Source organism: Myxine glutinosa, chromosome 6 (assembly GCF_964187855.1).
Source record: "Myxine glutinosa chromosome 6, kmMyxGlut1.1, whole genome shotgun sequence".
Classification (NCBI taxonomy): Eukaryota; Metazoa; Chordata; class Myxini; order Myxiniformes; family Myxinidae; genus Myxine; species Myxine glutinosa.
The window spans coordinates 125521478-125534082 of record NC_136266.1 but is presented as its reverse complement, the minus strand read 5'-3'; the positions used below and the strand labels follow the sequence as shown (position 1 = coordinate 125534082).

Genomic DNA, 12605 nt, shown 5'->3' with positions numbered 1-12605 from the left:
ACGGGGCCATCCCCTTACCGGCCAAGGTGGATGCGGTCAGGGGGTTTCCGCGCCCCCGCACGATCAAGGGGCTCCAGGAGTTCCTGGGCATGGTGAACTTTTATCACCGGTTCCTGCCCCCCATCGCCCAGCTCCTGCGCCCCCTGCAAGAGGCCCTCCGGGGGAAGCCGGGCAAATGTGACGTTGCTTGGACCGAGCCGATGGACGCGGCGTTCGCGGGCGCGAAGCTCGCCTTGGCTAACGTCACCATGCTCGCGCACCCGGCGCCCGATGCACCGATCGCCCTCACCACCGACGCGTCGGACTACGCGGTGGGCTCGGTGCACGAGCAATGGGTGAAGGGAGCTTGGCAGCCGCTGGCGTTTTTCAGCCGGCAGCTCCGCCCGCACGAACGGCGATACAGTACCTTCGACCGCGAGCTCCTCGGGCTTCACCTGGCGGTCCGGCATTTCCGCCATCTGCTCGAGGGCCGTTCGTTCATGGCCTTCGTCGACCACAAGCCCCTGGTCTTCGCGATGGCCAAGGTCGCCGAGCCATGGTCGGCCCGGCAGCAGCGTCACCTCTCGGCCGTGTCCGAGTACACGACAGACATCCGGCATGTCGCGGGGAAGGACAACCCGGTGGCGGATTGCCTTTCCCGGTCCGTCGCCCACGCGGTCCACCTCGGGATCGACTATGCCCGGATGGCGGCGGACCAGACCGCCGACCCCGATGTCCAGGCCTTGCGGACCGCCGTCACGGGCCGCCGCGTCACCGAGGTGCCGTTTGACGGCGTGGGCACGGCCCTCTTGTGCGACGTCTCCCTCGGCCGGCCTCGCCCCATCGTGCCCGCGGGCTGGCAGCGCCGGGTTTTTGACGCCATCCACGGCCTGTCCCACCCGGGCACGAAGGCCTCCCAGAGGCTGGTCGCCGACAAGTTCGTCTGGCATGGCCTCCGGAAGACCGTCCGTGACTTGACCAGGACGTGCCTCGCGTGCCAGCGCGCGAAGGTGCACCGCCACACCCAGGCCCCGTTGGCCCCGTTTACTGTGCCCGAACGTCGGTTCGACCACGTTCACGTGGACTTGGTGGGACCTCTGCCCCCCTCGTGGGGTTTCACCCACGTCCTCAGCATGGTGGACCGCACCACCCGGTGGCCGGAGGCCGTGCCTTTGGCGGCGACGATGGCGGCGGACGTCGCGCAGGCATTCATCGCCACCTGGGTTGCCCGGCTCGGCGCCCCCTCGGACATGTCGTCCGACCGCGGCCCCCAGTTCACCTCGGAGCTCTGGGGGGCGGTCGCGCGGGGGCTCGGCGTCCAGCTGCACCGCACCACGGCCTACCACCCCCAGGCCAACGGCCTGTGCGAGCGCTTCCATCGCTCCTTAAAGGCCGCGCTCCGGGCCACCCTCCGTGACGGCGGCTGGGTCGACAGGCTCCCCTGGGTCCTGCTGGGCCCCAGGACGGCGCCCAAGGACGACCTGCGCGCATCCACGGCGGAGTTGGTCTTCGGACAACCGCTGCGGGTGCCGGGCGAGTTCCTCCCCAACTCCACGGCACCATGGGTCCGCGGCGCAGCAGCGCTCCGCACTGCAGGAGACCGCCCAGAGGTTCGCCCCGGTGCCGACGGCGCACCACGGGTGCCCGCCAACGCACGTCGTCCCGGAGCTTCGCACGGCGGAGTACATGTTCGTCCGCCACGACGCCCACCGGACACCGCTGCGGCCGCCGTACGACGGGCCCTTCCACGTGCTGGAGACCAGGGCGAAACACTTCACCCTGGACATCGGCGGTACTCCTGACCGCGTTTCCGTGGACCGCCTCAAGCCGGCCCACCTCGACGTGGACCACCCCCCGCCAGTGGCTCGGCCCCCGCGTCGAGGCCACCCCCTGGCGGGCGGACCCCCGGCACCGCCCAGCCCCGCCGGCACGCCACCACCCTGTCCTGCACCCATCCCAGATGCCGCCAGCGGCATCCCAGACGGCATCCCGGCATCCCAGACGCCGCCAGCCGCCAGAGGGCGCTTCGGCCGGGTCATCCGTTTGCCCCGCAAACTGACCCTTCAGGTGCGCGGGAATTCTGGGGGGGCGCGTGTGGCGGACACGATGGCTCGCTGGCGTGGTGACATCATTCCGCGCACCAAGAGGGTGTCGGCCACGCCCGAGGGGTAGGCATGGCCTCGGGATATACACGGGGCTCGCAGCCCCGAGCAAGTCAGTGCTACAGTTTGAGCTTTACAACAAAGACTCTTTTGACCCTACGCATTGTGGCTTACCTTCTTTGGCAAACAAGTTGCGTGCGGAGCACCACGCTTCAATGTGAAAATTAACTGATTAGATTTTGGGGGCAAAGGTGAAAGTCCTAATATGTCTATAACTTGATAACGGCTGAAGTGATCTAATTCAAACTTGGTACAGCTATGTATAATTATGTAAAGATTAAATGATTAGAATTTGGAGTCAAGAGGTCAATAGGTCAAAGGTCAACGTCTGTAATATGTCTATAATTTGAGAACCACTTAAGTGATCTAATTCAAACTTGGTGCAGGTATGTATTATGATGTAAAGATTAACTGATTCGATTTTGGTCCCCCCCCTTCCCACGCCTCCTCCCCCCAAGCCCTCTCCCTCCCACACATCTCCCTGCTCTTAAATGTTGTGTGCTCTCAAGTGTTTGTGTGCTTCCCCTTCTCTTGTCTTCCGCTCCCTCTTTTTATATATTTGGTTTGTCTGGTTGATTTGTTTGTGAAGTAAATGTCAGCTCTTTCACGAGCCTCAATTCAGTATACAAAAAAAAAATTTTTTAAAAAATGTAAAAGTCCTAATAGGTCGATAACTTGATAACGGCTGAAGTGATCTAATTCAAACTTGGTACAGGTGTGCATAATGATGTAAAGGTTAACTGATTAGAATTTGGAGTCAAGAGGTCAAAGGTAAAAGGTCAAAGGATGTAATCGGTCTCCAACTTGAGAACGGCTGAAGAGATCTCATTCAAACTTGGTACAGGTATATATAATGCTGTAAAGACGAACTGATTCGATTTTGTGTCCTGAAGTCAAAGGTCAGAGGTTATGTCAGGTAAAAATGTGATAACTTGTGACCAGCTGAAGGGATTTATATTTAAACTTGGTACAGTTATGTACAATGATTTTCTTTTGTTTTTGTTACTCTTCTCATGTATTTCCCCAAACAGACCCAATTACCCTCTGTTGTTATTTACCCTTGTTGTATTTTCCCTAATCAACCCCCAATCAAACTTGTCACAAGCATGGTACATGAGGGCATACACATGCACCTCACTTTATTTTGCGATCTGAACAAATGTGGCTATTTTAGTTCGCCACAGTTGGCCTTCCTTGGTAGACTGGCGGCCATTTTAGTTTTAAAAACCCGATATTGAACACGTCCCCAACCATTTCTCGGATATACATTTCCCGATCTTGTTCAAACTTGGCACACATAAAATGAATGATTGGTTACATATCACGTCATTTATTTAAGATCAGAGCCAAGATGGCCCACTGATGGTCATTTTCTTTCTTAAACGTCTCCCCAACCATTTATTGAACATGCATGGACCACTTTTGTCCAAATTTGGCACACAGGCAATACATGAGAGTATAGCTACACATTCAGACGATTTTGTTTTGCATCCGACCAAAGATGGTTGACCGACGGCCTTTAACTCTGTACAGTAAAATTACTGAAACCATGGAGGCTATGACATTTTATGTCTTTTTGTTTTTGTTGATAAATATGTTGATGGTGATGTGAGTGTGAATGTGTTTTTTGATGTTGTTGCTGATTGGTGGGGGGATGTTTTGAAGGATGTCGTTGTCGTGTTTTTGTGGTGTTGTATTAATGTGTCGAGGGGTCTGTGCGTGGTTGGACATGCAGTGGTATGGGTGATTCGTATTGGCATTTGCACTTGCAAGGCAATGTATAGACCAATCATGTCCAAGTGATCTTTGATTTTTAACATTATCGCCTAGGTGTGTGAATGTGCTTGATAGGCAACCTGTGATGATGCAAAAGGCTTTGTTTTGTATGGTCTATATAGTGTTGGGTTGTATGTTTGATAGGCTGCAGACCCAGGAAGAGCTGCTTGGTCAGTGATGTGATGTTTGTTACTTGGAAGGGGGGATCCATCGTTAGAATGTAGTAAGACCATAGTATGGACCATGCGATTCGCGTTGCGTAGATTTACGGTACTCTTGTAAACTTGGACCTGTCAGAGTAAGTCGTCTTGTTGGACGTGCACTGAGGAGGTAGTGTGTGCAGTGAATCTAAAGGTAGACAGAGTAAGGTTGCAAGGCGAGGCCAAGTGAGGAAATGAATTGGGGAATGTTTCCAAGCTGTTTGGCCAATGTTTGCGAGCCATGGCGGTGAAAGAGGCTATGGAGACCGGAAGACGGTTTTTTTTATTGGACCCGCCCATTAGGTGGCCACGGAACGCACCGCTGCTGCTCACCTTAATTCATCCTTCGCTCCTCTCTCCTCATTCCTCATTCCTTCTTACATCAATCCTTCATGCGATTTCCCGAAAGCAAGAACACCATTGCCATTGGATTGCTCGGCAAAACCAAAAGGCGGAAGTGGAGACAAACGCTCAGAGTTGAAAGTGCAATTTGCTCAAGGTGGAAATGCGAACATTTCCGTAGATAAAATATTCTTAAATTTAAAACCTAGCAGGACGATTTTACCTCTGCAAAACACAAGAAGTCCCCTTTTGATCGCGGTCAGTACTCGAAGCTCCTGCGGATCGCGCGATAAATATTCACATGGCTCGTCCTCTCCCTCAGGTAAATGTTATTTTTTAAATATCAAGAAGATAATAACAAGAGATCGTTAGAGGATTACTCGCCGGAGGTTTCAGGGGAAATCATTTCGATTAATTTCACTCCTCCGTGCTCAAATAGCTCGGCCAGCGGCGGGAAATGTTCAAGAGAAAACACAGCGATGGGTGGGGAATCTGAACGGTGTTTCCGTCGAGGTCCGCGTTTAGTTATAAAAGCTTTTCGATTTCGCTCTTCGCATGAGACCAGTGAACAGTCGCAGATCTTCCAACCTTTGTTTCTTTTCTTTCCCCGTACCCTCTTACCCGTACCTGTTTTTACCTTACTCTCCCTGAACATCTCGTGGCAGGTCCGGTTTCCCAAAAAAACCCGGGGGCCCAGTACCAGGCTTTCCGTGTTTCGTTTGGTCTGCATGTGTGTGTGCGTGCACGATGGTGTAACCCTGGCATGGCTGGTACCGGGTCGCCCTGGGTTCTGAACGCGGACGTGTACGTGTGCATGTGTCCTGTGTGTGTGTGTGTGTGTGCGTGTGTGTGCGTGTGTGCGTGTGTCGTGTGTATGTATGTGTGTGTGTGTGTCCGGTGTGTGTGTGTGCGTGCGCGGTGGTGTAAACCCTGGCATGACCGGTACCGGGTCTGCCTGGGTTCTGAACGTGTGCATTTCCATGTGTCCTGTGTGTATGTGTGTGCGTGTGTCTGGTGTATGTGTGTGTGCATGCGCGGTGGTGTGAACCCTGGCATGACCGGTACCGGGTCGACCTGGGTTCTGAACGCGTACGTGTGCATGTGTCGTGTGTGTGTGTGTGTGTGTGTGCATGTGTCCTGTGTGTGTGTGTCCGGTGTGTGTGTGTGTGTGTGTGTGCGTGCGCGGTGGTGTAAACCCTGGCATGACCGGTACCGGGTCTGCCTGGGTTCTGAACGTGTGCATGTGCATGTGTCCTGTGTGTGTGTGTGTGTGTGTGTGTGTGTGTGCGTGTGTCCGGTGTATGTGTGTGTGCGTGTGCGGTGGTGTAAACCCTGGCATGACCGGTACCGGGTCTACCTGGGTTTTGAGCGTGTGCATGTGCATGTGTCCTGTGTGTGTGTGTATGTGTGCGTGTGTCCGGTGTATGTGTGTGTGCGTGCGCGGTGGTGTAAACCCTGGCATGGCCGGTACCGGGTCTACCTGGGTTCTGAACGTGTGTGTGCGCATGTGTCCTCTGTGTGTGCGTGTGTGTGTGTGTGTCTGGTGTGTGTGCATGCGCGATGGTGTAAACCCTGGCATGGCCGGGTCTACCGGGGTTCTGAATGCGTGCGTGTGCATGTGTCCGGTGTGTGTGTGTGTGCATGCGCGGTGGTATAATCCCTGGCATGGCCGGTACCGGGTCTACCTGGGTTCTGAATGCGTGTGTGTGTGTGTGTGTGTGTGCGCACGTGTGCGCGCGCGCGTGTGTGCGTGCGTGCGCGGTGGTGGTGTAAACCCTGGCATGGCCGGTACCGGTTCTACCTGGGTTCTGAACGTGTGCGTGTGCCTGGTGTGTGTGTGTGTGTGTGTGTGTGTGTGTGTGTGTGTGTGTGTGTGTGTGTGTGTGTGTGTGTGTGTGTGTGTGTGCGCGTGCGTGTGTGTGTGTGTGTGTGTGTGTGTGTGTGTGTGTGTGTGTGTGTGTGTGTGTGTGTGTGTGTGTGCGCGCGTGTGTGTGTGTATATGTGTGTAATGTATATGTGTGTGTAATGTATGTGTGTGTTTGTAGGTCGAGTTCCCTCACCAAAACCATAGGTTGGCATAGACATCACACCCATGTCCAAAGGAAGAGTTTGGCATTTTTAATGACAAAGGCAAAGCCAAGAAACGAACAAAACCCTTTAGAATTGCACAGTGGTTTGAAAGGTTCTTCTTCATTTGATTTTGATTTTTGGCCTCTTGGTGTTCCCATATGCACACACGCTGTTGAAACCAAAGCGTTCAGAATCATTGGAATCTCCTGCGATGAAGCTATCTCCGAGGGCCTTTCACTTACTCACCGCAGGCAGGTTGGTGGTCTTTCCGTCTTCTACCGACTCCTCTCCGGCCTTGCTCCCCCAGCTCTCTCTGGACTCTGTCCCCCAAATATTCATACAGGTCGCACAAGATCTGCCTGCAACCCTCTTATGGTTAAACTGCCAAAATCAAGGCTATCTGCTCACTTTCACTCTTTAATTTCTCTTTTCTCCCGCCTCTGGAACAAACTCCCTCACTCTCTTCAATCCCACTCCTCCCTCCCGGTCTTTAAAACAGCTGTTCACCACCATCTCTTATCTTCCCCGATCCAAAACCTTGATCTTTTCTACCCCCACTAATTTCACCTCAAATCCACTTTTTTGAAATACCAACTTCTTTCCTGGAAGTCCTTGGTGTCATTGTGTTTTATACTTCTCCCACCCCCATCCCCCTTCCCACGCCTCCTCCCCCCAAGCCCTCTCCCTCCCACACATCTCCCTGCTCTTAAATGTTGTGTGCTCTCAAGTGTTTGTGTGCTTCCCCTTCTCTTGTCTTCCGCTCCCTCTTTTTATATATTTTGTTTGTTTGATTATTTTTTTTGTGATTAATGTTAGCTCTTTCTCGAGCCTCGATTCTGTATACAAAAAAATAAAAAATAAAAACTACTGCACAATGTCAATTCAAACTCCATTTCAATGTTCAACGTCATGGAAATGTGCCGTCTGTTCGTGATATCAAGTTAATGGTTCAGAAGTTTGAGAGGACCAGTTCAACTTTAAAAGAGAAACAGCCGGGAGCACCCAAATCAGTAAGAACGGCACAATACATTGAGCATGTAAGGGAGTCAGTTTTGAGAAGTCCGCATCGCTCCAGCCAAAAGCAAGCGTCAGCCTTAATAATTTTTCACACGTCACCACTACACTATGCCGCATACTGCATAATAATTTCAACTTTTAACCCTTTAAAATTTAAACTGTTCAGGAATTAAGCCAAGATGATGAGATTGCCCGCTGGAATTTTTGTGAGGGAATGCTTTCATTTATGGACGGAAATGAAAACCAAAACATGGCTAACAATTTGTTCATGTCTGATGAAGCACATTTTCATCTATGTGGCTGTGTAAATAAGCAAAATACTCGTTTTGTGGCAGCATAAAACCCAAGAGAAATGCACACGAAACCGTTACACAGTCCCAAAGTCACTGTGGTGTGCACTTTCGTCGTTCGGCATCATCGGGCCTTATGCCTAGGTCACACATAGGCGGATTTGTCGGCGACTTCTGGCGACTGAAAAAATCGCCACCATCCGCCGACAATCGTAATGAAACCGTAATGGACGGTCGCCTGTAGTCGCGGTTATCCTCCCCAGGTCGGCTGCAATCGGCAAGAGTCGCAAAGGGGCCAAAAAAGTTTTTAAAATGTTTAAAAACGGCGCGCTCAGTCGCAATGGAAAAAAAATCCGCCATGCTGTCGTGATGGAGCCGCCATGCTGTCGTCGGTATACGTAATAAGAGCGTAAAGCGACCGCAACCCAGTCGCTCATAGTCTTCCGCAATCACCCCACAGAAATGGTGCCAGGAATTGCCATATAAACAATGGAGAGCGACATTATCTTATTTAAATGGAGCGACATTATCTTATTTTTATCTTATCGACAAACGGTTATCGACAAACCACATGTCACGGACTGCTTTATAAACATTTATGACATCAATTGCTTATTTTTAGGTTCAAATAAACATACTCATCCACCATTGATGCATGCACATTCCTTCAAGGTGAACAACACATCTGCAGATGGCGCAGACCCATCGGCCGATGGGTCTGCACCGTCATTTCTCGTGCATCCACAGATGGGCCAGACCCATCGGCTGATGGGACCGATCCACAGATGGGTTCCAACAATTACATTACAATGATACATCTTTATTAACTTTATAAATTGTACATCAAACATCTTTATGCTTCATGTCATACATCATTGAAATGAATAAAGTGAAATGTAAAACAGAGAGATAAAGATTAAAAAAGTTGTGTGAATCGTCTCCAATCGCCGGCGGTCTTATTGCAGTCTTGCGGACGTCGGAGTACACCGCCACCCGGCCCCAATGCAGTCGCCGCGATCCGCCATCGGTCGTAATCTAGCCGCCAGACTGTCGCCACGCTGCCGCCGTGCATCCGCAATGCAGTCGTCGTCGATCTTCGACAGTCGCCATCCCACTCGGGGCGTCGTCGCAATGCAGGCGCAATGTGGCCGCCTGCAGTCGCCATACTGCCGCCTGACCATATTTGACCGCCCGACATCGCCAGTAGTCGCCGAAAAATCTTGATCGCCGGCAGTCGCCGGTAGTCGCCAAAATATCCGCCTATGTGTGACCTAGGCATTACTTCTTTGAGAATGATAACGGAAAAATGCCGTCACTGTTACTGCAGCTCAATATACCGATATGATTTCTAACTTCCTCTCCAGATAATTAAACAGATTTGCAGAAGTGAGCCCAATGATGTGGTTTCAGCAAGATGGTGCAACCTCCCACACCGCCAGAGTGTCCATGACCACTGTGAGGTCCCTCTTTCCAAAGCATGTCATTTCCAGAAACGGCTGTATTCCATGGCCAGCGAGGTAACCCAATTTGACTGCATGTGATTATTTATTGTGGTCATATCTAAAGGACAAAGTATATGTTAACCGTCCACAAACTCTGCATGAACTTAAGGAAAACATCAGATGCAAAATCAATGATATTGATGTGGCCATCTTGCAGAACGTCATGAATAATTGGCGTCCAAGATTGGAGGAATGTGTCAGACGAAATGGTGCGCATCTCCTCGATGTTCTTTTCCACAAATAAATGGCATGTTATGTACTTCACTTTCCTGTAAGAATTTGTTTTGAAATCCAACTTTTTATTACCTTCACACAGCCTTGTGTTGGCTTCGCGGTTAGGGTGCCAGCTTGTTATCTCAGGCATGATCCTGGGTTCGAATGATCCTAGGATCCTGGGTTCGAATCCCGGTCGATCACTGGATTAACGCCAGGGGGGTTGACTCAGCCTGTCATCCTTCTGAAGTCTGCAAATTGAGTACCAGTTCACTGGTAATTCCCTGTGTATGTTGGTTGGTTGGTTTGTCTGTCTGACTGTCTGTTTATCTGTTTGTCTGTTTGTCTGTTTGTGCGCAATACTACGTCTACACCGTTGCACATAGAATCGCCAAACTTTACACACATATTTGTCTTGCCCTGGAATAGACTGTGCCCAATTTTTCGGCCTGAGGCCTCCATTATGACATCATAATTTGATAATTCGACAAGTACAAAACTTCATCCAATCAAGATGCAATTTCTTGAGCGGCATGTCGGCATAAACTGGTGGAGAAAAAAATAATAATGATGACGTCATCGGTCACGTGGTTCGTCCGCCATCTTGGAAAAACCAAAAAAAGTTACACTATATCTCCGAAAGTGCTGAATAGAAAAAATTGAGACATGGCTCTTTGTAAAGAACTCTCCATGGGGAATATAATGTTTATGAAGATGTCATATGTGCCTCCATTATGACACCATAATTCGACAAGTACAAAACTTCATCTGATCAAGATGAAATTTCTTTAGCATAATCTCGGAATAAATTAGTTCAGAAAACAAATAATGATGACATCATCGGTCACGTGGTTCGGCCGCCATATTTGTCCAAAATGGCCGATAAAAAAGTACATCCCGGCAAGTCCTCGGTCTCTGACCGATTTTTCATTTGTCTGTTTGTGAACAAGATATCTCAAAAAGTTGTGGATGGATTTGGACGAAGTTTGGCAGAGATGAAGCGTATGTGACAAGGATGAAACGAATAGATTTTGGTGAAGATCTGGATCCGGCTACTAGAATGTTTTAAGTGATTCTTCACCATTGGGAGATTGGGCCAAAAACGATACATAGCAGAATATCTCAAAACTTTGTGGATGGATTTGGACGAAACCTGTTTGACAAGTTGTGTGTGTGACAAGGAAGAATTGATTCAAATTTGGTGAAGATCCGTCTAGTTTAATTTTCTAAGTGATTCTTCACGATTGAGTTATGGGGCCAACCAGGTGGAGGTGTGTTCTCTACTGAGTGCTGTTCTAGTTGCCCTCGCCGGAGGAGAGGGTATTGCATTTGAGTCCGTTTATTATAAGTCCCCTACCGTTGTACACCGGAGTGGACTATCGGTTTGCTCTCCGTCCCTCCGTCTGTCTGTCAGTCAGTCTGTCAGTCTGTCCGTCTGTCAGTCTGTCACGCAAAGAACAGTTTTCCGGACTTTTTTTCTAAACTCTTAATGCTAGTGATTTCAAACTTGGTACATGGTGTCCTCATGATAAGATACAGACGAAGTTCGAACTTCACGACGTTTCGATCATTTTTGACAAAGTTATGGCACTTTGAACATTGGTAATTTCCCCAACAGTTTTCCGGACGACAGACTGCCGGTAGGGGACATGTATTGCAGCGCAATACTCAGAATGCTTGTTGGTCCCCTACCGTTGTACAACCACCTCAATGTGGGGTTCATGGTGCCGAGAACCACGTCAATGTGGGGTTCATGGTGACGAGAGCCACCTCAATGTCGCGTTCATGGTGCCGAGAACCACCTCAATGTGGGGTTCTTGGTGCCGAGAACCAGTCAATGTGGGGTTCATGGTGTGGAGAACCACCTCAATGTGGGGTTCATGGTGCTGAGAACCACCTCAATGTGGGGTTCATGGTGCCGAGAACCACGTTAATGTGTGGTTCATGGTGCCGAGAGCCACCTCAATGTCGCGTTCATGGTGCTGAGAACCACGTCAATGTGGGGTTCATGGTGCCGATATTCTGAGCACCTCCATGAGGTTTCATTTTTCTGTTTTTATTTTGATGAATGTTTGGGGGGGGGGGGGTCTAGAGGAGGGGAAGGGGGGGAGAGGTAAGGCCCATGGGAAGGATGAGTGAAATCCTGTCTTTCCTCCCAGGTCCCTTCTACTACACGAGCCTGGGAGGGGGCGGACCGTTCACAACCTCACAGGAAAACAAGATAACAAGATCAAGACAATGAGGTCAATGAGGTCATGACCTTCACCACCTTAGGTCGTGACATTAGACAACGAGGTCGACAACGAGGTCGTGATGAGGTCGTGACCGTTCGAGACAACGAGGTCGTGACAACGACAACAAGCGACAACGAGGTCGTGACCGTTCACTACCCGAATCAAGTGATTGAATTGCGCGCTTAAAAAACCGGAGAGGCGGACCACGTAGAGGACATGCCCTTCTGATCCATCCCAACATTTGTGCTTTCTTTCCCTCCCTGTACCGTCTCCATCCCCTCCGTTCAGCGTCACATCGAGCTCACTCGAGTTTCCCTCATTGCGGATTTATTTGAGTAATTCTCCAAAAGGAAATACTCGAATAACTTTCCTTTAATCATCTTCAAGCAGCTTCAAAGTTGGTAAAATCACAACTCAAATCAGCCATTTAACACTTTGAAGGCATTCTGACCTCGTTCCTTCCTCTCGATCAAACCATCTCTGTTTACACATAATATTTGCTTATTTTAAAGGACGACACAACCCACAGTTGAGCAATTAATTGGATGTTTATAACTTTCACGACTCACGAATTAATCGATTTCGACTCATTGCAAACACAACTGAGCGAGGGGCGTGGCTTAACGATTTCAACGCAGTCAGCGAGGGGCTGTGCGTGGCTTTGCCGTTTCCAGGCAGTCAACGCGCCCTTAACAACAACCAAGCTTTGGAACATCATGTATTTGCCGTTGGCAATGAGCTTGGTATCGCTTGCCAAGCCAGCCGTTCCTTATAAACCGTTTCTTTGGAGTGCTTGCTTGAGTGTTTAAAATCAGGGGAG

The 12605-nt window shown here is 50.2% G+C and overlaps 1 protein-coding gene across 1 annotated transcript in view; it reads left to right on the top strand.

Moving 5' to 3' along the window:
* Positions 1–4438: 4438 nt before the first annotated feature.
* Positions 4439–12605, top strand: part of LOC144892658 (uncharacterized) — a 139299-nt gene continuing 131132 nt past the window's right edge. Inside the window, exon 1 of the mRNA XM_078780471.1 lies at positions 4439–4781. Within this exon, the coding sequence (XP_078636597.1) occupies positions 4761–4781 (21 nt within the window). The 5' untranslated portion in view covers positions 4439–4760. The remainder of the gene's footprint in view (positions 4782–12605) is intronic.